The 23,811-nt window shown below is 41.0% G+C and overlaps 2 protein-coding genes and 1 long non-coding RNA gene across 6 annotated transcripts in view; 1 reads left to right on the top strand and 2 right to left on the bottom strand.

Moving 5' to 3' along the window:
* LOC116318428 (biotinidase-like) overlaps window positions 1–7,223 on the bottom strand; it is a 10,488-nt gene extending 3,265 nt beyond the window's left edge. Inside the window, exon 1 of the mRNA XM_039622736.1 lies at window positions 6,792–7,223. Within this exon, the coding sequence (XP_039478670.1) occupies window positions 6,792–6,848 (57 nt within the window). The 5' untranslated portion in view covers window positions 6,849–7,223. The remainder of the gene's footprint in view (window positions 1–6,791) is intronic.
* Window positions 2,558–15,466, top strand: LOC120443645. Of its 2 annotated transcripts, XR_005615560.1 has the most exons (4): window positions 2,558–2,897; window positions 4,807–4,928; window positions 14,715–14,864; window positions 15,334–15,466. It is a non-coding gene; the product is annotated as an uncharacterized LOC120443645 (long non-coding RNA). The 2 variants fall into 2 exon arrangements; XR_005615559.1 differs by lacking the exon at window positions 2,558–2,897 and having other exon boundaries at window positions 3,229–4,928.
* On the bottom strand, window positions 9,965–21,667 carry prdm10 (PR domain containing 10). 3 transcript variants are annotated; one of them, XM_031760402.2, is made up of 23 exons: window positions 21,224–21,667; window positions 19,968–20,101; window positions 19,523–19,684; window positions 18,861–18,920; window positions 18,669–18,773; window positions 18,089–18,263; window positions 17,678–17,919; window positions 17,282–17,482; window positions 17,050–17,122; window positions 16,778–16,895; window positions 16,561–16,681; window positions 15,978–16,247; window positions 15,299–15,643; window positions 14,064–14,219; window positions 13,809–13,988; window positions 13,621–13,731; window positions 12,820–13,020; window positions 12,600–12,734; window positions 12,314–12,484; window positions 11,717–11,854; window positions 11,337–11,511; window positions 11,149–11,246; window positions 9,965–10,876 (listed from the first exon to the last, which is right to left on the bottom strand). In XM_031760402.2, the coding sequence occupies exons 2-23, from the start codon at window positions 20,037–20,039 to the stop codon at window positions 10,688–10,690; spliced, it is 3,498 nt and encodes a 1,165-aa protein (XP_031616262.2). In that variant the 5' UTR covers window positions 20,040–20,101; window positions 21,224–21,667; the 3' UTR covers window positions 9,965–10,687. The 3 variants fall into 3 exon arrangements, with proteins under 3 accessions (XP_031616262.2, XP_039478668.1, XP_039478669.1); XM_039622734.1 differs by lacking the exon at window positions 21,224–21,667 and adding an exon at window positions 20,953–21,010; XM_039622735.1 differs by lacking the exon at window positions 21,224–21,667 and adding an exon at window positions 20,323–20,343.
* Window positions 21,668–23,811: the final 2,144 nt, after the last annotated feature.

Here is a 23,811-nt window from a genome sequence, read left to right as displayed (position 1 = left end):
AGCACTTTTTTCATAATTGACAACACAATAAAACACAAGAAAATCAGAATGTATTTGTGATTTGGATTTTTATTTGATGCTGAATAATATTTTCTTCATGTCAGGTTTTGATTCATTTGAATGAAGTATACTTTAGTCGTTTAGTTTTACTTTGATGCTATAATAGATGTTTTTAAAATTCAGTTAAATTCAAGATTATATAGCATCGCGGCAAAACAACAGTCTCCTCATGGTGCTTTATACTGTAGGGTGAAAACCCTACAGCAGGGGTGGCCGACTCCAGGCCTCGAGAGCTGATGTCCTGCAGGTTTTAGATAACACCCTCGGTCAACACACCTGAATCAAATGATCACTTCATTACCAGGCCTCTGAAGAACTTCAAGAAATGTTGAGGAGGTAATGTAGCTATTTACATCAGCTGTGATGGATCAAGGGCACATCTAAAACCTGCAGGACACCGGCTCTTGAGGACTGGAGTTGGCCACCCCTGCCCTACAGTATTAGCAAGAAAAAACCCAACAATCAGAAGATCCCCTTTGAGCAAGCACTCGGCGACAGTGGGGAGGAAAAACTCCCTTTAATAGGAAGAAACCTCCAGCAGAACCCGGCTCAAGAAGGGGCGGCCATCTGCTGCGGCCGGTTGGGGGGTGAAAAGAAAATATAGGGAGACAAGATGAAGTATACTTCTGATGGCCAAATGCTTCAAGATCTTTAAAGAAGCATGCTAGTGGGGAAAAAAGTCAAGATGGTCATTTAGTCATCACTGCTGCCCTTAAAGCAGAAGCTGAACGGCTTCATTGAAGCTTTTCCCACTGCTCGAAAGAAACTTGCAGTTTTAGACTTCATTGGGGGATTGAGTACAACCTCAATAATGATTTCCAGATGAGCCAGAAAAAGTTGAGCAAATGTTGAATCATCTGGTGTAAGAGCAGAATGTACGAACTGATCTAAAGAGCCAAGCTCCTTTCTAAGGGCTTTAGTCATTTTCTTTACAATCTGAAGTTTGTTATTTTCAAGAGCACTCAGATATTCTGAGCTTCTGACGTTATCTAAAACCAGATGTGTAAGACGCCTGGTGATGGCCTTTCTTTTTTCTGTATTCACTGTCTTTCTTGTGTCAAAACTGCATTTCTCGAGGAGACTCGATAACAGAACGGCGCTGAAGTCTTTGGCAATTTTCTCAGCAGCAAAAGGTGATATAAAAAATTCTGAAGGTTCCTCCTGTAAGTTTTTAGAGATTGATGGCTGACTTTGACCTTCTGTAGGCCCAGTGTCAGCGACTGGCTCAGGCTCAGGGCTTTTTTCTGGAGGTAGGTCCTGCTCTAGTACACTCACACAGGAGATGGGTTGATTTTTGTGAGGAGAAACTGGACTTGACTCTGGTTCAGACAGTCTGTCGCTTTCTCTTTGCTCTGTTGGGGTTAGTGCTCGTAAAATCACATCCTGGATGTCTTCCACGGCACCAGAAACTTTGTCACTTTGGACAGTTTCATCCAAAGCAATGCTCGTTGAGAGAGAGTCTCCCAGCGACGGAGCTATTTTTACCACAGGTATGCTAATATCTGTTTGGGACGCATGTGTCATAAACTTCTGAACTGTGGGAAGTGCCGATTTCAGGATACCAGTAGAAACTGTGTGAATTATTTCCGTTATCATGTCAGCCAGTGCTGCTTGGAGATCAGAGTCCCAGACTCCATGTTCAATCGTCCCCCATTGTACTTGGGAGAACCGATCGAAACACTCGCTGACAGCAGGTAAAATATTCTCTGGAGTAGTGAGGACAGAGGCTACAGGCTGAAATTCAGCCATTGCGGACTCTCTGTATTTTTCCTCCATGTCTTTGAGTTTGCACTGCATGTCTCTTAGCTTTATGTCTTGTTCTTCCTTCTGTTGAAGGATTTCTCTTTTTTTTTCCAGAACTTCGTAGAGCTTTTCTTGGAGATCCTTATTAATTTCGTGTCCGTTTAAGAGCCCTTCTTGTAACTGATCTATAGTAGCAATATCCGCTTTAAGCTGGTCGGTCAATTTTTCTACACAAGCGTCCAGTGTCTTTTTGGTTTTTCTCAGGGAATAAATCTGTTCTTTGGCTCGACCAAACTTGATTCCCCAGCCTTCATTAATGATATCTATGTCAGGCTGGCGTTTAATTTGTGCTTCCATTTCTATGCACTTCTCCTGTAGTTGAAGTATCTCTTCTTCAGCTTGCTTAATTTTGTTTTGTAGATTGTATTTTTCTTTCCTCCTTTTCTCTAATGCCCTTCGAATGTAAAAGAAACTTTTTCTTTTATTCTTTATTATTTTAGGGCTTTTTACAACTTTTTGCATTTGATCACCAGAGTGAAGAGAGGACAGGGATGCTATTTGTCTTTTTTGGTGTTTTTGTAGACGCATGGCTGTATACACTACAGTGACTTTGAAAAGGTTTTTAAATGTTTCTCTGGTGAACGTTTGAAAGCTGTGAAAACACTGACTAGAAATTGCTGCTTCTCAGTCCTATTTAAGGAAAAACTTCAAAGGATTTTAGATTCTAAATTTGACTTTATGACATCATCACTCTAAGCCAAGGAGTGAGGATGTCATACAGAAATGGTCACATGACATTTTGGCTGGCCTTGCCTAAAGGCCGTCCACTGTAGGTGTTTAAACCTTTCCAAAGGGTTGATTCTGTTTTCAGTGATAGAAGCGTTTCGTCACTCATCCAAGGGACGTCTCAGCTGACTGCAGGTGTTTATAAGGGCACAGCTCTCTCAGTTATTGTGCAAGTCTTGCACAATAACTGAAACCAGCCCAGTGAATGAACAGTGGGCTGTGAGGTCAGTTCCTTGATTATTAGTATGCAAAGCAAGACATGTTTGAACATTAAATGTCCTCGTGTTCGGAGGGTTAAGGACATACAGGTAAGCGGTTTTTTTGGGTATGAAATGTAGCATATGTGTATATTATGCACCATGGACTTTTAGCTAGTCTTAGCATTTGATAGCACGGGTATCAAGATGGCGTCAGGCAGCTAACCTAGCCTAGCGCAAGGCCCGCGATACCGGGCAGGGGCAACTGCGCACGGTTTTACCGGCTGTAATGCCAGGTCTGCTGTGTAAATATAGGCAGGCATGTGTGGTGCACTCAGACTTCTCAATCTCAGCTAAAAGCTCATAAAAAGATTTCTACAACCACCAAACACAAGTCAGAGTTTTAATTGGACAACGCGGTGAGTGTCAAATGTATTTCTCGCTTTGCAACTCGTGATTGGTGGGACTGACGTAACGTAACCTTGAATATACAGTGTAAATCAGCGGTCGCCAACCGGTACCGACCCGTGCGTCGTTTGGTACCGCACCACGAGAGTTGAGGCTCAGCATAAAATTGATGGTTTTCAGGGTTTCTTTTTACTTTTATCGTTAACTCTGTTTCCCTGGGTCTTTTCTTGTGTTGTAGGTGTGTCTTAATTTTAAAGAAATATTTACGCGTTACCATAGCGACCAGAGAGCATTAAGGGGCAGAGAGGAGGACGTTATTCTCAATGTTGTTGGAGGACACTGCTAATAAAGTTATACACAGTAAATTCGCGTTTATTGTCATATTTACAAAATACCACAGGTTTTGTCTTGGTCGCATCATTTTATTTCATCATTTTTATTTTATTTATTTGCCAAGGAGTTGCCATTTGGTGTGTAGACTAATGAACAATGCACCTCGTAGGACAAAACATAGTATGCTGTCCTTTTGGTATAGTGTGTACAGTTATCAGTAAATAATAATAATAATAAAAAATAATAATATAATTTAAATTGCCCAAATTAAAAGGTTAAATCCAACCTATACTGCACATGTTCTCTTTAAATGGCTCAACTTAAATACTTGCCGAATATGTCAGGTGAACAAGTGCTTAATATTTATTCATCAAATTTGGCACAAATAGGATATTTACAAACATATTTGCAAATGCAAACATTTTCTATATGCTTTTCAAGGTTCCTTTGTTTTGCTTTCTTAATTGTCTTCAGAGGTTCCTTGTTCCAAACCTGTTTCCCATTTCCTGCTTAGCCCAAGTGTGTCAGTTTGTATTAATTGTCTGTGGTCCTGCCCTCTTCTTGTGTTCTCCCTGCTTTTCAAGATATTTAGTTCCCTTTCATCACGGATATTTATTTCATTTAGCTTATAAAATCGAGGATTTTGTATTTTAGACCCAATGCCTGAAATACATGTAGTTTTAGGTTATTCCTTCTGGTTTGTGAGCCCTGTATTATTTTCCTCCTCTCACAATATGATAGTTTGGCTGGCAGTAATAGGTATGTGTGTTTTAAAGGACAGGGAAACAAAGCTTACAAACTGTAGCTTGTTTCTGAAAGATAATAATAGTTAACTTTCAGGAACAGTTTAACTTTTGCAGGACATTTGTTGTTTGAACAGTTTGTTACTGATGTTATTCACATTGTAATTTCAGTGTCTATGAGATTTCTCACTGAAATGATATTTACTATTAATTTCAATTCAAGTTATTTTTTCTTTGTGCGCAACGCAGATTTTCTGTGCGCAGAGACCATGCCAGCAGTGCGCAGTTTGACCCATTTAGCAGAAGCCAGCCTGTTTAAGGCTCTGATATCTATTCTGTATGACTTAAATCAGTTATGACATGGTAGGATTTTCTCACCCAATACAGGAATACTTAATATATCAGTCTACTCTTTATTCTATCAGAAATAGTTATCAGAGCTCGTACACTTTCTTTTTACACATATACGTAAGCATTGAGCCAAATTTAGTAATGCCAACATATTAAAAGAACAATATTTGTCTCTTATGTCTCAGCTATCTTTTACGGTGTGGTCTGCTGGGGCGGCAACATCTCTGCCGGGGACAGGAAGAGACTGAACAGGCTGATTCGAAGGGCCAGCCCTGTTGTAGGATGCCCTCTGGACCCAGTGGAGGTGGTGAGTGACAGGAGAATGTTTGAATGGTTAAGCTTTCATCCCTGTTGGACAACATCTCCCAGCCCATGCAGGAGAATCTGACAGCACTGAGCAGCTCCTTCAGTGGCAGGCTGCGGCACCCACGGAGAGGTTTTACAGGTCTTTCCTCCCCACTGCTGTCAGACTCTACAACAAAGACTTTTGTAGCTGATCAAACCCACACATGTGCAATAAGACTGCTATAAGTGCAATTCTTTTTCTGACAAAGTTGTATTTTTGTATTTTCTTACTCAGCTGTATATAGCATTTGTATTCTATTTTGTTCTATTGTATATATTATTCTATTTCATTATTTTGTTATAGTTTTACCTTATCTTATTGTATATAGTATTTTATTTTATTTTATTCCATTCCAGTGTTTTCTAATTTCTGCTACATAACTTTGCACTTTTGCTGTAATGAAACAAATTTCCCACCTGTGGGACTAATAAAGGTCATCTTACCTTATCTTATATATAATACATCTATATATACACTGTCAAAGATACTGGTCTTTGAGTGAAGACTTAAGTTGATAGGAAATATAAATAACTTCAACTTGAATCTTTACTGAAGCTCAGTATTTGTCACAGAGTTCATGTTCACTGCTGTAATAACTAATAATGATATGATTGATTAAATATAATAATAACTTTAATATTGGCCAGTAAAAAATATATTACTATATTGGAACATAGTGAAGACCAATTATTTAAGAGAATAAAGAGAGGTTAGTTTATTTTGGAGACAAGCTCCACTTATTAAGAAAATTTTAAAAAGGCAGGAACGCTCTTTAGAGGTATGTGGGTGGCTCTTAAAAGAGCCCTTGTGGGGAAGTCACTGGGACTTCAAATAGGCTATTCTTTTGGCTGCCAAGACACTGCTCCCTCCGCCGAGAAGTGGGCCATGAACTTCTCCCTCACCGGGACAACCTCTCTGGAGAAGATGTTGGCTGCTACACGACCCAGGCCTTGCAACGGCCAGAATTAAACCAGGTCTAAATAAAACAAAAAAAAGGACTTTATAAGATAGACCTTTGAGTTAAGGCTGGGCGATATGGCCTAAAATCCATATCACGGTATAATTTGAAGCATGTGCGCTATATCGCAATATATTCTTTTTTCTGTATAATGTATTTTGCACACTATAAGGCACACTTACGATCCTTTAATTTTCTCAAACATCGAGAGTGTGCTTTATGTATGAATTCTGGGTGTGCTTACTGACGTCTAACCGATTTTATGTGGTACACGGCGTGCAGAAATCTGTCAAAAATGTTTTAGTACGACTTTGGTAAACTATGGAGGCGCACCACTTGATGGATTATTGGAGCATTACGGCTGCCGTAGTCAGGAGTCTCGCGGAGTAATCTGGGTCCTAAACTCCGTTAACATCAGGTCCCAAAGTCAAACGAACACTGCGGCATCACTGAGTTAAAACTGTCTAAATTATTTCATCTTTAATAAAATGATCGGCGTTGCTGCTTTACCAGGTGTAACAATTAAATTTAACATCCAGACATCCATGAAATCAGAACTTATTAAATTTAACGGAGTTAGAAGTTAGCAGGAAGTTAGCTCGCTAGTTTCCACCTAAACAGATATGCCATGTTCTGACAGATTTCTGTGTGAATGTGTGCGTGAATGGGTGGATGACTGGATGTGTAAAGCGCTTTGGGGTCCTTAGGGACTAGTAAAGCGCTATACAAATACAGGCCATTTACCATTTTTGAAAAATTGAAAACGTACAGCTCTGCTAATGATGTGCTACGTGACCACTAGCAAAACAGCTACGTTAGCATAACATTAGCACAGTGAAGCTGAAGGATGAACGCTAACTTCTTACCACTCGATAAAAGTTAACGTGAGGAGTTCTGGTGGTTAGGGACAAATGCAGTTGCATGGCAGAATGCTATAAGCAGTATTGTTCTTTAAAATTAAAGGAATTTGAAATGTACATTGTGCCTGGGTTTAGAGTGTCTGGAAGAGAGTCCTGTCTCAGTCAATTATAGATGATGTGAGAGGGCGGGTGTGTGTGTGTTTAGGGCCCGGATGGCTTGGGGATAGAAGCTCCTCTCGAGTCTCTCTGTCCTTGCCCGGACGATGCGAAACCTTCTACCGGATTGCAGAAGTTGGAACACAGTTTGTTCCCAGGATGGGATGGATCCTTCAGTATCTGCGCTGCTCTAGTCCGGCATCTCCTGGTGTAGGTGTCCTGAAGCGGGGGGAGAGCAATCCTGCAGCAGCGTTCTGCTGTACGGATCACTCTCTGGAGAGCTTTTTGGTCCTTAACACAGCTGTTCCCAAACCACGATGAGATGTTCTGTGTGAGGATGCTCTCCACAGTGCCTGTATAGAAAATCCTGAGGATCTTTGGAGAGACCCTGAACTTCCTCAGTTGTCGTAGGTGTTACAGGCGCTGCCTAGCCTTTTTGGTCTGGACCTGAATGTGGGCAGACCATGTCAGGTCTGAGGAGATGTGGACACCAAGATACTTGATGGACTGCACCCTCTCCACTGGAGCTCCATTGATGATAATGGGCTTGTAGTCTCTGTGCGGACTCCTTCTGAAGTCCACCACCAGCTCCTTGGTCTTGCCGACGTTCAGCTGGAGGTGGTCGTCCTGGCACCATGATGCCAGATTCTTCACTTTGTCCATGTAGGCCGCCTCATCGTTGTTGGAGATGGCACCCAACACCACTGTGTCATCAGCAAACTTCACAATGGTGTTGGAACCGTGGTGGCCACACAGTCTGAAGTGTAGAGGGAGTAGAGCAGTGGCGAGAGGACACATCCCTGTGGTGCTCCTGTGTTGATGGTGATGCTGTTAGAGACGCATCTACCCACCCTCACCACCTGAGTTCTGCCAGTGAGGAAGTCCAACACCCATGCACACAAACGGCTGTTGAGTCCCAGATCCCTCAGCTTTGTGAACAGTCTGCTGGGCACTATTGTGTCAAACGCTGAACTGTAATCAACAAACAGCATTCTCACATAGTTACCCTGTTTCTTGTCCACGTGGCTGAGGGTGGTGTGCACGACGTGGGCGATGGCGTCCTCAGTGGATCTGTTGGGTCAGTAGGCGAACTGGAGCGGATCTGTGGTGTCTGGGAAGGAGGAGGAGATGATGTTCTTCAGCAGCCTCTCAAACACCTTCATTACTACCGAGGTCAGTGCAACTGGCCGGTAATCGTTCAGGGATGAGGGTTTGCTGTTCTTGGGCACAGGGATGATGGTGGATCTTTTGAAGCATGTGGGGACCACAGACTTCGTTGAAGATGGAAGTGAACACACCTGCTAGCTGGTCAGCACAGCAGCGCAGCAGACGGCCGGTGATGCAGTCTGGCCCCGCCGCTTTCCTTGTGTTCACTCTCCTCAATGCCGCTCGGACGTCATGCTCCGCGATGCTGGTCACCGGTCTCTCGCTGATGACGTCACTGTCCTCGGTAGTCAGGCGGTAGATAGCATTAGCCGCCTGGCTAACCTCGAAACGGGCGTAGAACTGATTCAGCTCGTTGGTGAATGCAGAGTCGGCGTTGATCGGCGCAGTGTCCCTGGCTTTGTAGTCCGTAATGGTGTGTAGTCCATGCCACATACTCCGTGTGTCGCCCTGGTGGAAGCGGGACTCCTTCCGATTACAAGGCGAACTCCCAACTCTTGAGCCACGATCGCCCCGTGTTGGATCAAGGACACATCTAAAACCTGCAGGACATCAGCACTCGAGGCCTGGAGTTGCTCACCCCTGGACTATAGTGTGCGCTGTACACCTCACTTACTGGATTTTGTTGCAGTCTGCGCCTCCCAATTAATTTGCCTGCTTCTCCTCAAGCTCCGCACCGCCCAGCCTGCAGAAAATGCGCATGCTCTTTGCGAGCTCATTCCCAGCTCGTAACCAGTGGGCTCTGCCCTCAAGGGCGAGCATTGGTTAATGGTAGTCATGTGACTGATCCAAGCCAGATCCTTCTATTTAGCAAAATTGAGATTAATAGTTATGTTTTATTGTTGAGGGGCACAGGCAGGACTCCATATGCACAAACATGTTTAAAAAAGAATAAAAATAAAACATTTTAAGCCCCTCAAGAAAAGGACATTGGGGCACCAAACTCCTCTTGGCGCCCCCTCTGCCTACTCCTCACTAGTATGACACTGGATACTGTAGGTCCTGCAAAACATAGAGCCTCAAATCAGAAGCACTTGACTCCATGGGCCCATTTTAAATAAAGGGTTCAGAACAGTCTATTTGCACTGATCCATTTTTGTGTGACCCTGACATTAGGCTAAATTTAACCACTATAAAATAAATGTCTAAAAAAATCTATTAAAATAATAATGCATGTCTTTATTTAGGAACATAAAAATTTCATTAATTGATTCATTGTCCAGTTAATTCAAGATTAATTCAACCAGAGATTGGACTTCCTGTTACACACAGAAGGAAGACGGGGTTCATCCAGGTGCACATTGAGGTTTATTGGACTGAAGCACAGCAAAACAGCAGTTATGTGTTACTGGCGGCTTCCATAAGAATAAGTGGGCTGTGTTACTTTTGTAAGGCATTACGTATAATGGCCCTTTAGTAATCGGGCCGATCGTGGCTAAAGAGTTGGCAGTTCGTCTTGTCAATCGAAAGGTTGCCGGTTCGAGCCCCAGCTCCGACAGTCTCGTTGTGTTCTTGGGCAAGACACTTCACCCTGGTGGTGGTCAGAGGGCCCGGTGGCGCCAGTGTCCGGCAGCCTCGCCTCTGTCAGTGCGCCCCAGGGCAGCTGTGGCTACAACATAGCTGCCATCACCAGTGTGTGAATTTGTGTGTGAATGACTGAATGTCGTGTAAAGCGCTTTAGGGTCCATAGGGACTAAGTAGAGCGCTATACAAGTCTAACAGCAATTGTATCTACAAGAACGTTGCATTATAAAACCAAACATTATTTAGGTATGAACTGCCTTTAGATGTCAGTTACAACAATTACAACTGGCATCTAAAGTCAATAGAGTATCTGCAAAGAATGGAACAGGTTGTGATTACTTTTCTAAACTTTACTAAACAGAGATATGATAACAAAGACAAATAATGAGTAAAATAACTCACTGGAAATTTCTGATTATCAAGTCAGTCCAGACTGTAAAAATAAAAACAACCAAGTAACAACAGAGTAAAATCATAGCAGACAGGCGCAACAATATTCTAGGATAACAGATAACATGTAACAGATGTGTGAGGACCATGACCCATTTCTGACATTTTGGAATATTTATTCCATATTCTCTCTTTTTTTAATTTTTTTACAAATACTTTAAGGAATGTGTGCAAAATTACAGATATGCAAAATGGGATATCAAATCTGTAGAAGCTTCCCATCACTTCAATAACTCAAGTATAAGCAGTTTCAATTAAATTATTTCTAAAAAAAAAAAAAAAAATCCCAGTATCTTTTTTTAAAACATGTATTTAGTTTAGGTTTTTTTTAAATTATAATCTTTCCAAAATAAAAGCATCACATTTTTTACTGTCGACTGACTTTATTTTTCTCATAAAGTTCTGGCAGTTTGCAACACAACATTTAACACTTTACAGACACATAAAACTGTGTTGATGCATTTCATCTCTGTATATACACACGTGACAGTGGCATGATCACATGACAAGGTATTTATTTATTCATGTGCATACAAGCTGCTGTGGACAACATGCAGGATTAGTCCATGAGTCTGCACTGGCTTTGCAAAGTTACATCACTGCACAGTTCAGGGCTTAGTGATGTGAACTTCACTAGTGCCACTACCATTTGTGGTTGTGGTGATGATGTACTGTGTGGTAGCTTGCTGATTCGTCGGCTGCTCCTCCAGTGGTTCGGTGTGTGTCTGGGTTGTGCTCTGAGGAACAGTCTGCTTCGTCTCAAGCTCAGTCTGACCCTCAGAGATCACGTAGTGTGTCTATTGGGATGAGAACATTTCAAGTTACACAAATCTTTTTTCTTTTTCCTTTGACTAGGATGTAGTGAGGGCCGTTGGAGGTTTCAAGTTTCGGCATCTTATTTTTACAGCATATTCACGTAATCCAGCTCTTAACTGTAAATTATGAAGCATCATCTACTGTTAAGCAACCCTTCAAGGTATGGAGCACTAAATAAAAAACATGTGCTCATTGTGTAGTACAAAGCCAAATTCAACGTCATTTTCATCTAACAAGTATCAAATTCACTCACCGTTTTCACCTGGTTGCTGCTGACTCCAGATACAGGAGTGCTAGCCTCAGCTATCACATACTGTGCATGAGGTAGTGTCATCATCTGGATTTCAGACGCTGGAAGAATAGGAATTTATGATTTTAACTGGTAATCACAGAGTACAGAAGCATCAAAACATACGGCACGTGACTGGTTATGGTACTTACAGTAGCCTCGGTAGTTCCAGTTTCCCGGTATGTAAGCGTGCTGCACCGTCCCCTGCTGCTGGGTGCTGCTTGTCTGGAGGGTGTGGCTCTGGGCTAAAGTGACAGGAGTCAGTTGGGCAGGGCTCAGCTCCTGACTAGTCTGCTGGGAGGTGGGGCTGAGGGGCTGACCAGTAACCTGAAAAGCAGAAAAAGAGATTCGCGATTAATATTATGGCCTTACAGGGTTTCGCCAACATGCAGAAAGAAACCTAATTACTCAAATACACTGAAGTTTCAAAACGACTTGTCACACAAACTACTTATTTGTTATAAATGAGTCTTCAAATACAATAATTAATTACTCTAGCTTAAAATTATCCCCAGAGTCAGTGTGGGTTTACCTGGGTGGCACCTTGTCCAGAGCTTGAGGGCTCAGTAACCTGAATCTGTTGCACCTGGATTGGGTGCTGACTGTAACCATGAGGGTCGTGTAGCTGGTTCACATCTACTGTTGGGTGCTGGGAATGTGGGGAGGAAGCCTGGAAAACAGATAATATTACTTATACATAACTGATACATAGTAAACACTGTAACTATTTTACTTGCATAGTTTCACACACAAGGACTGAAAGGTTTTTTTAGAAGCAAAAACTACAACTGAAAGCAGTAATTTTCCAAAATTTTCACAGTAGCTGGTAGTTATTTTCAGCTCTAATTACAAACTAAAAAACCACAAAGAAAGTAACAAAAGCTTCAGAATTGCTAGTTTGAACCCTTAAATCAACAAGGTCAACTTAATTAGATAATGAGAGAAAATGCTTCTTTTGATCAGGTAACCATATATAAGCCTCATTTCTGGAACTAGACCTGAGTTTACACCAGCATGTTGGCAGTTTATCAAACAACTGCATTCTTTGTGGCAGAATACTATCGAGATTATCAGCTTTCTAAGCATCTATGAACTTTTTAAATAATGTAGATTAGACTTTCATCCTTACCGGTGCTACCTGGACCACCTGAAGTTGAATGTGCTGTGGCTGGGACAAAGTACCTCCTGCCTGAGAGACAGGAATGTACTGGATCCTCTGGTAATCCCCCTGTGCTGTTCTATAGTCTGTGGTTAGTGTTTGAGAAAGTTCTGTCATAGCCTGGGTCAACAGATCTGTGGTCTGTGAAGAAAACAAATCCATACATTTAATATTATGAAATTTCCTATAGGCAAACTTTTCATTTATCCATGTAAGGCAATATCCTCCTTATGTTTTTGTTTTTTCCTTTTCTTACCACTACAGCCTCAGCCGTGGTACCATCTGTACTGATGACTGCAGGAGTGCTACTGATCACTGCTGTAGTCGGGATGGTGTTGGCTAGCTGAGCAAACTCTGGATGCTTTTTCCTGATATGTTGAACCATCTTAGTCTAAGGAAAAAAAGCAAACCTCATTGTGATTACTACAAACAATCTCTATGGTAACAAATGTCTTCTTTGATTAAACTTCACTTACCTTGCTGCTGTACTGTTTGGAGCAGTGTGGACAGCAGACTGGTGCAGTAGCGATGGTCCCAGTCAGCTGTGTGTGTGTGCTCAACATAGGGTCTGGCTCACCAGGAGCAGCTGGGCGTAACTTACGGATGCTGGGAGGCAATTCTGCCCCTGGATGGTTTTTCAGTATGTGAGCTTTTCTCTTACTGGCACTCTTATATACCTGCAGAGATCAGTTCATTTGATTGATTTAGGTCCCTTTCACACCGAATACAAAAAAACTAACACCAAAAAATATCCGGTGCTTGACTCCAGCGGGAATTGGTACACCTGGCATTTACTCATAGATAAAACAATGGCAATAATGAGGTGTAGTTATTGGCTTTAGCTCCAGTTAGGAGTGATTGTAAAATGACATCGAGGTGGACACATGAAGTTATTTTAGTTCTTGTTTCCCATGGCAACTTGTGAATATATTTGGTAACTCAGTCTATTAAGCGCCAAACGAACATATTTAGACATGTAACCAATGTTATATTAGAAGACTAAGAACATAAACCTCCTCTGCTGGTAGTGAAAGAAGAATTATCCAATAATTTGTTGTTTTTGGTTTAAAAACTCCATTTATGTTTGACTGAAAATTGATTTCTTGCCATCAGAAACAAACTGATGTGACCTGCTCTATGACAGCCCAGACAGGATCCAGCCCCTCCACAACCACAAGTTTGATAAATGTATAGATGGACAACAGGCTATACTTTAAAATAAGCAAATCAGTCCATCCCCAAGCTCCCTGTGGACAGAAAGGGGGGGATTAACAAACCTTGTCACAGTACTGGCAGAAGTAGTCCCTGTTGGGCTTGATAATTGGCAGCGTTAGCTCAGGCACGTCATCAATACGCATCTCTGGATGACGCTTGGACAAATGATTAACCTGTAACCAGAAGAATAAGAGTCACAACCACTGGAATTCAAAATCAGGTTAAAATCTCTCCATGAGTTGTAGCTCACCAGCATTCCCCTGCGTCTGAATCCCATCATGCACACTCTGCATTTGAACATGAAGCTCTCAAAGTCAGTGGTGGGGACCTTTAGTTTGAGGGTTTTGGAGCGGTGGATCCGGTCAGCCTTCTTGGCCTCTCTGTCAGGATTGTGCATCCGCTGCATGTGCTCCCGCAGCTTATCTTTTCTCTTATTATGACAAGAAAATGTCAGATTAGAACACATAACTGTGTTATCTCTCAATGCTGTTCCTTTTAATCTTACCTTGAACTGTTTGCCACATGTTGAGCACAGGAAGTCCTTGCGGTCAGAGTGGCGCAACATGTGCAAGCGCAGCTTGTCAGGTCGACAGAAGGCCTTGTCACAGTCTGGGCACTGGAAGTTCTTCTCTGAATGGAAGCAGCGGATGTGCTTCTTTACCTAAAAGAAAGGCATAGTTTGTGGTCTGGAACTGAGTGTCTATATGTCTGTAAAGACATCTGAAACCTCATAACAGCATTAAACGTTTTAATCACAGAAACATCATAGTGCTTGGAAATGGGCCATCTTTAACCTTGACCTACTAATTGAACAAAAGATTGAGCTTTAAATCCACTTGTTTAGAGCTTCTTGTAAGGAGAATTTAAAAACAAAACAAAACATGAGGCTATTTTAAATTGCTTTTACAGGATAATTTGGCTTAATTTACATCTTTTTTTTTCTTTTATTCTTTGGCAATCCACAGACATGAAAGTAGGTTTGAGGTGCGATTAACATGTTTAGTGACTATGCCCATGAAACCAAAAGCTGTACCTGATTTAAATTTGACTGCCCCCTTAAAGGTTTTCTCTTTCTGCAGCAACAACCTGGTCTGGATGCTCTACATTTGTGTCAGTGCCTGAAAGTCTCATTCTGACACCTTGTAATTTTACTCAGGATCTCAAACTCAAGGAAAGGAACAAACATCAAATTCTCTGTCAAACCGACCCGACCTTTCTGCTGAAGATAATCACCAGTGATGAAGTCTGAACCTCCAGTGTGAAACCAGAGACAAAACCACAGATGTCACACTTAAAATGGGCACAGGTAAATGGAATTAAACTAATTTAGTACCTTTCTACATAATTTAAGCACTCAAAACACTTTCTACTATTCAGCCAAACATCCATACAGCACTTTTATCTTTTGAAATCTAGCATTCACACACATGCACACACACTGGGAGCAAATATTTAGTGAAAACAACATTCTTTCTCTTCCTTGTCTTGAAAATAAAATTCTAGCAGGAGCAATTTGTAAGAACTGTAGCCAAAGTTAAAAGCAGGTAGAGTCTGCTTTTTTTTCATCTCACCTTGTATGACAAAAGACTTTTAAACAAGAACAAAACAATATTTTAGATACAAAGTCAGAGGTGTACAACTGTTGGTCAGCTAAAATGTTAGCTAAGGTCATGTCTAAAAAATTCTGTTAGCCCTGAAGGCTAGTTGTTAGCTCATTTAAAAATCACTGTTTTAACTAACCTGGATGAAATCACTAAATGTCTTCTTGCACGTAGGACAAGTAAAGAAGCCATCCACAGCATGGACGCCTACATGGTCTTTGAGCAGGTCCAGTCTTTCAAAAGTTTCTGGGCATAGGAGACAAGAATAGGAGCGATTCTCTGTGTGCACTAGGAGATGATCATCCAGGGCTGAATCAGTCATGAAGCTCTTGCTGCAAATGTGGCAGGAAAAGGTGTAGGCTTCCCGACCATGGACTCGCAGGTGCTGTTCCAGCTTGTCTTTGTCCCGGAAGGCCTTCCCACAGTGGGTGCATTTAAAAGGACGGAAACTCTTCCTGATAAAAAGGTGCTGCAGCGCTGCATTCTGAGATGCAAAAGAAAGAGACAGAGATCTACTAGCAGATACCTCAGCAATGTTTTCTGAAATCAGCTAAGAGCCTGACAGATGCAGTGGAGTGTGCCAGAGGAGGACATCTCCTGAGAAAAACAAACTATGGAAAATGACAAAAGGAATCCCTGAACCTTGTGTTTTTCTGCCATCCTCCAGGTTCCACCTACCTGCACATCCATCTGTGAGGGAAGCAGGCATTGAGGAAGAGAGACACAGTGTTGTAAAGCAAGCATGGGCACTATGGCACCACATAAGCTAAATAAAAAGATAAATGTTGCCTTTAAACAGACAGAGTCTCCAGTTTTACCCGTATTCTCTTGGCACGACGCATGTCTTGCGATGTGAGATGAGCATCTGATTGGACACTCTGTGCCGGATCCTCCTTTAATGGAATAGGCAGGTCTGTACTGGGGGGCGGTGCTACAGACTCTGGAACCGGTTCCCCAGCAGGAGGTATAAGCTGACTCTCTGTCTCTGTCCCGACCTCCCCTTCTGACTCTATCTCCACCACCTTGAGCCCATTCTGAGCTCCCTCTGCGCGGTCTTCCACTGGTTTCTCTGTCAATTCGAGCATTTCCTAATAAAAAGATAAAGGGGATATTGTCATTTAGTCTTCCTGCTCATCATTTCCCTATTTAGCATTTTTTGACTAATCTTATGATTTGATGAGTTAACATTTTAGTTCTTTTATTTTGCTCTAAGACAAAAGTACAAACTACTTTTGTCTCATCAAACAAGTATTTTATGCATTAGGATTTCAAATAATTGCTTCATAATATCTTAATCTGTAACTTTCCAAAGAATCACTTTGTCTATAAAATATCTCAAATCAGTGTTAAATCTTGACCTACTACATTAATCAACACAGCATGCATTAATGTGCCACTTACTGTTGTCTTCTCTCCACTAGCATCTACTGGTGGATCCAAACGTATAAATTTAGGTGGGCGTCCAGGTCTTCTTCCTGTCCCAAACCTCTTCCTGCCTCTTCCTCGGCCCCGGCCTCTGGACCTGTGCGATTCAAACAACAGTGAAGACGTGATCGGGGCTGAATGCATTAAAAATAAAAAGAACAATTTGAGCTAAGGTGATAAAAAAAAGTTTTACCTGGTAACAGAGCTTAATTTGTCATCGTGCATATTGAGATGTTGCTGCAGTTGTTCAGAGCTCACAAAGCGACGGTTACACTCATAACAAGGCCAGTTCTTCTCTTGCTCCCGAAGCACTGTAGAAAAAGAAGAAAGTGAGAAACAGAAGGAACCAAGACAAAAACAATAGCACATCACCTTTCTGTTAGTTTAATACTTTCGATTAAAATAAGCAGGACAGAGGCATGGTGTTAATATTAAGAAAAGTAAAGATGGAGTGCTGAGACTCACCTTTTCTCTCTTCTTCTGTAACATCATGAATTTTTTGATTTACAAACTCTGCATATGATGCTGCATACCAGACCTGCAATGGGAAATCTCATTAAAAAGACAAACTCCATTGGTTTCTTTATATATCCTTCATGTTTTGCACTGATTGACTCTCCTATCAGTTCTGGTTTAAACTTCTTAAAGCAGTTTAATCAAACTAAAATGAATAAATTCTGCTCTGCACAACACTGACCTTTAGCTCCTGCTTGGGTTGGATATTCTTGATAGTTGTGTAAAATATCTCTGAGCCGTACTGATAGGCCACCAAGTTCTGCTCTAAGTGATTCTGAGCAGGTCTCACAAACATCATCCAGTTGCAACTGTCCTCATCAGAAAGGTCCAACCACATGTCATTAGACTTCTCTCCATCCTTCTCTGCATCCAGCAGACACACCTTAGTAAAACAAAACAAAAAAAAAAGACAGATCACCAATCCAGTTTAAATCCCTGCTTAGGAGATGCTTATACAGACATAAAAACTTTGTGGTATCCTGTATTTTCACATTCAATTTTTTCTTCCATAGAACAGTGCAGGAAAGTGAAGGTAAATAAATATTGTAAATGTGAGTGGTGTGCAGCGATTACTTACTTTCAAGTGAATGTAGTGGTCCTGCAGCTCGCTCTGTGGAACCAGTGGCCCCTCCACAGGACCAAACTGTGTGCGTTTTGGGATGCGTCTCTTAGAAAACACTCCGCCCAGGAAGCGGTCAATGTACAGGACAAGAGGCAGACTGGCTCTTGCTTTGGACATCACCGGCCGGTTGGGGATGGGGTGGAGAGGACCGTGCTTCAGACAAACTGAGGGGTTTGCAATATTACACTCCTCGCACCCTGATAGACCACAAAAAAAGAGCAAAGTCACCACCAATAGGTATAAAATAAAAATTCTAACTGAAAGTGAGGAAACTCACTTTCAGTAAAATCTAAAAAGGCATTTTGACAACCTGTATGAGGAAGCATAACCAGAACATCGGACTTTTATTGAAAACACTTCACTTACAGAGGTTGTGAGGGTTAAATGATTGAGGCTGATGCGGCTCCCAGTCGTCCATCTCAGAGTCTTCATCCTCATCTTCATCAGAATCCTCTGTAGAGTCTGTGGCCCCGAGAGGACTAGAAGGAGGGTCTGCGATGTCACCCATTGAGGTGAGAGAATTGGACACAGACAACTGCTCCTGTGGGAGGGGGGATTTCAAACAGTGTAACAACATTCTTGGATATTTTTACACAAATTAAAACCTTTTTACAGGTCTTCCAAACACGTAAAAACTAATCACGTAGTCATTTTAAAGTCAGTTTTGTTGCTAATCCATCATATGTTATTATTTATGTAATGCAGTATGTCAGAAGAAAAAGAAAGACAGCATGCATCTGGTTACAGCAAGAACTTGTAATGGAATTACAAAATAATATTTCTGCTTGAAATTGTCAATTAGAAAAATGAAGCTTATCATTCATGAAACAGTTTGTGCTTGTGTTTCCCTACTTTGTGCCTGAATGGATGTTAAAAACAAAAGCAGACAAAGGCTATTTACTTATTTGAAAAGGTAAACAGCACCACACAAACAATGCATCCTCACCTGGGTAACCGGCTCCAGGATAGCTTGTGGCGCATCTGCTACATTACTGAGAACATGCAGATTGGCTGCATTCATGTTCTGCCCACCAGGCAGTAGGACTGTGACCTATAAATGACATTTAATTGGCTAATGGTTCTCTAAAAACAACGTGGCGCAAAGAGCGAGTAATATGACAATAGCTGATAAACTCACCTGTTGAGTAGTACCGTCCTGCTGAATGTAAGCCACTTGTGGCTGATCAGCAAATACAGTCTGAAAGAACAATGAAGTGAGTATGTGTATTTTGCAGTGAATAATGTTGTCAGCACATGGCCTAAGTGAACAGGCCGCCGTCCATCCACTGCCTGAAACCATCTGTTTTAGTTCCAATTCCCCTCCTTTTACTTCAACCTTCTTTAACTTTAAACAGTTGGCCTGTTTGCCTGTGATATCCAAATTGACACCACAGGGCCAAGACACGAAAAAAAATGACCTGAATCCGAGCTATGAGAGCGGTCTGAAGCCTGAACTTTTGGCTCACAGAGAATACTTGGACATCAACACCATTACTTGAAACTTTGGCCATATCGAATATGAGCACCGACCACTGTACCAGTATTTATGTGAAAGAAAATATGGAAAAGCAATAATATACCCTCTTTAATTATTATTTTTGCAAACTGTCTTATACAAGTGATGAAGAATGGCTCTCATAAAACAGGAGCCTAGTTTACACATAACACATTGTGTCCTGTTTGTATTAAACACCAAACACTGCCTGCCTAACAGGGCATATCGTCCGACTTAGACATGGCATGTACATGCCTAAAATGTCAGATAAAAATATCTCTCCTCTGAATAAGATCCCATCTTACCTGAGTGCCATCTGCAGGGTGTATGTAGACCAGTGTGTGCTCTGCAGACTCTACCGAGGTATAGGAGTTTCCATCTGCTGTATAAACCACCTGCTGCTGTCCTCTGTCTGCCTGATCCCCGCTGTACACTATTTGGGCCACAGTGCCACCTTCAAAATGCACCTGCAACATGTGTATACATAACACAAAAGCTTTGAACCATCTGCAGCAATATTACATCCGATTCGATGAGCAGGGAACATTTATTTAGATGGGTCACTCTTTTCCATAAAAGTGAATGGTGAATTGAAGATTTAGCAGCCACCAGCGTCAGCTGACAGAAAGTGGGTGTGTGCAAAAGATCAATTCTCAACATGCTTAAATTATTATAATTACACATCTTCCATCTTTTCAGTTTGTATGAGTCTGTTGTAGCTGTTCAGACAAATCAAATAAGACGGTGGACCTGTGTGCCGTTGTTTGAGTCACTGTTAAGAGTCTGACTCCACACTGCTGAGGGTTCCTGCTTGGTCTCCATGGCAGCAAGGTGCCAGGCCTTTCACCACAGTGATAACTTCCCTCCTTAGACAGCCGCGGTGTCTGCAATCCACAGAGATAAGAGGATTTGTGTTATTTTAATTATAATAACAAAACACAACAATAAATAGAATAGCTAAAACAGAAGGGGAGACGTTCATGTCATTGGTAGTTTGACGTATAAAATCATAGACTAGCATTCAGAATTAAATTTTTCGCTGTTTTTTTTCTATAGAAATGTCAATATTAAGTATATTTATGAATGGGTGTCTCTACTGTCACACCTCCATCCATGTCATATTATACTTGTCTTTGTATTAGTAGCTGTGAAGCTGCAACAATGGAGTACTGCAGCAGCCACTTCTGGGCAACATGGAACAAAATTCAAGCCCATATGCCATTTGAAGCTGAAATTTTGGCTCTCCCTACAGCGTTTCGCTCGAGTGACAGAGCATGCAAGCCAAAATAAAGGCAGCATGTTTCTTCGTGCACAGAAAGGACACACAAGACTGTCAGCGGGGGTACGAGGGAAAAGGCGGTTTGCCGGCAAGGCCGCCCGGAAAACTGTGTCTAAATACAACCGCACATCGGCACAAAAACCACGGTGAAAAATCATGTCTCGGTAAAGTCATTCAGAAATCTACTTGGTATAATCAATATTAGATTCAATTCCCCCCTATTTTAACCCCGCAGGTTCTCAGTCCCAACCGGACCATACCACAAAAACCAGTGCTGTAGAAACCCGGGCATATACTGCACTGCTACATTAGCATTACGCTCATATAGTCCCAATGTAAGGCCGCACTTTGAGACAAACATAACTTGTCAAGCTGAATGACATGGGCCGCATTTTACATTTTTTAGGAACATTGGTTTTGAAGCGCTAAAGGCCTGAATTATTTGGGTAGACCCACCCGTCCCCCATTTCTAGTTGAGTCCAGCCCTTCAAGTCTACTGTGAACAAGGAAGAACAGGCTCCATTTTGGGTGGGACTAACAACAACGGCTACATCCGAAGAGACCTACAGAAAAAAATACATTTTGTAACGATTTAACTACGCTTAAACAATCTGCACATTTAATGTACAGTAACGGAGAGACTACGAAGCGATCGAGCTACAGAACGGGTCGTTAATCAGTCCCGGGTTTTCTTTAATTTTCTGGAAAACGAACAAGTTGTTCTTACCTCAGAATGGTAGCTGCAGAGATGGCCGCATTGCATATATTAACATAATCTGCCTGGTAACTCGCAAGCTCGTGGTTTCTGATTGGCAGTTAGTTACTTAAGAACAGGCGGGTGTGTTAGTTTAAAACGTTATTTTAACAAGATGTTTTTTGTAGTCGGAGGACATAGAAATTATTTTAAAATGAACACTGATGTTATAGTTGTAAGTTTCTTTCGTTCTAGTTATAACATTTCAGTTTTAGCAGTTCATTTACAGCCAATCAAAAAATTATACCCTATGGTCATCCAATTATATTTAATCTTTTCCACAGAGGCGATTCCACACCTTTCAAAGTTGTGGTAACATTTTACCACAGCCATATGTGGAATATACTATTAAATGTCTTTCTTTCTACATATAAATATTTTTTATGTCTGTTAAAGAGTGGAGTTGTGACTTAAATACAACTGGAAGCACGACTGGTCAATTCCCTGTCGTGGATGCGTAGAAAGTAACGATCATCATTATTTCCGGTACTTCCGGTTGTTACTGTTTTGGCCTGAAACAAAGGAAAGGTCCAAAGTCCACCTGTAAAAACGTATCTTTTTGTATGTGCTAATTGTTATTAGTTGTAGTACTTAGTTTCAGACAATTCTATTACTAATGTCTGAGTGTCTTTTGAAGCTGATTACCGGAACAATGAAATGTCTGCTTTGCTTGCATAGATGTTGCAGATTCAGAATACTTTTTCATTCCTAAGGAATTTATTTGATTACAGTTGCTGCAAGACAATAAGAACAATAACAGATTAAACGAAGTTTAATAATACAATAAAGTACAAAGTTAAAAATAATAATAATAATAAAAGAAATAGCTCTAATATATACAAATAGCTCAATTATAAATATCCAGAATATTACAGGGATTGAATATGTATATTGCTCTCATAGATTTAATGCTAGTGCCCTTAGATGGCCACTAGGGAGAGCCAAACACTCCTGGTTTTTCATGTTTATCTCGCTTTTAATGCAGTATTAAAATTATTTATTCCAGCTTGATACTACTGGATTTGAAATCCAGTAACGTTTGTAACCTTAAAGAAATTAGGTCACAGTGGTTGCTTTGTTTGATTGCTATAAAAGTAGATTGCGATCACTTCAACCAAGTGCAATATAAACTTTGCAATCACTGATTCTTGCTCTTCAGTCTGTTCTCAATCACCCACCAGGGCAGAGTATGCCAGACATTCTGCACTGATTTATTTTTCATGTCCTGTTATTTTTTGTTTGTTTGTCCATTAAAACCAAAACCATTAAGAGAACTTTGAGAGTTTGAACACAAGGTCATCCATAATTGCAAAATGCAGCAATTTAGGAAAGACTTGAGGTTGTCATTCAGATAACAGCCTGGACTAAGTATATGGGCAAGATTGTCAGTGGAATAACCTCACTGCAGAAAAATATTAAGACTTTGCCTTTTATGGTGGATCAGCTGCACAGAATAGACTGTAAAAGATATGTGAAACCCTGCTTTGAGTGTTTTGAAGAGCATTTTTATTGAGGAAAAACATCTCTTACCTATTTAAAAAAAAAAGTACAGCAACAGGGACTGGCTAGAACTGATCTGAAGCAAGAAACTTCAGGATGAGTTTCTGACTGTCCTCAAGTGGCTCAGCTGAAGCCCAGACTGAAACACTGAGTATCTGTGAATAAACCTGATGATGCTCCCTAGTACGCTTCAGATAACCTGCCGACAAGAATGAGAAATCATCTAAATCAAGGGTGTCAAACATAAGGCCCAGTGGCCAGAACAGAATCCAATCTGGCCCACTAGGTTGGCTTTGGGAAATGTGAAGCAGGGCATAAATGTTTAACTGTTAACTGTATTTTCATAAGTTTTACAACTTTGGCTTCTGATAAAGACTTCCCTCATTGCCATTCATACTATCCCAAAGTAAATAAGTAATATATAAATAGGGAAATCACAGAAAAGTTCCTGTTTTTTCACGTCTATTATTTTCTGCTGGTCTACTTTTTATTACATGTAACAAGGGGCATTTTCTCTAAATTAAAATATATAATAAAACTTTCTGTTTTATTATTACAGGGCACTCTGGGCTACAAGAACGTTTTCTGTAATTTTATACATTGATTTCTTACAATTTAATCCCAAAGAGTCACGCAGATGATTTATTTCATTTACTACAGCATGCTTTTCTTTGTCATGTAGAAAAACTGATACACACTGTTGAAATAACACTTTAAAATATATATATATGTATCTCAGGGATTAAATGTGTAGTTAAACTTGTGTGCTTTGACAGAAAGGGAATTTTCACTGGTCCAGGCCACTTAACATCAAAGTGTATGTGACCCACAGTATGAAATGAGTTTGATGTCCATGATCTAAATCTTACTTGTAATCTCTACCCAGGAAGTTATAATGACTCGTAGATTGACTTTACTGTATCATGGGTCTGATTATATTTGACATCAAGTCCACAACACAAACCCACTAGATCCTGCTGATTCCATGTAATGACTGAATACTAAATACTTAACTGGGGAAAACTGACATTTCTCTGTGAGTTTTGTTACTTCATACTGAA

The sequence above is a fragment of the Oreochromis aureus genome, linkage group 14, assembly GCF_013358895.1.
Source record: "Oreochromis aureus strain Israel breed Guangdong linkage group 14, ZZ_aureus, whole genome shotgun sequence".
Lineage (NCBI taxonomy): Eukaryota > Metazoa > Chordata > Actinopteri > Cichliformes > Cichlidae > Oreochromis > Oreochromis aureus.
Note: the sequence above shows the minus strand (reverse complement) of the source record. Positions and strands in the feature narration are given on the sequence as shown.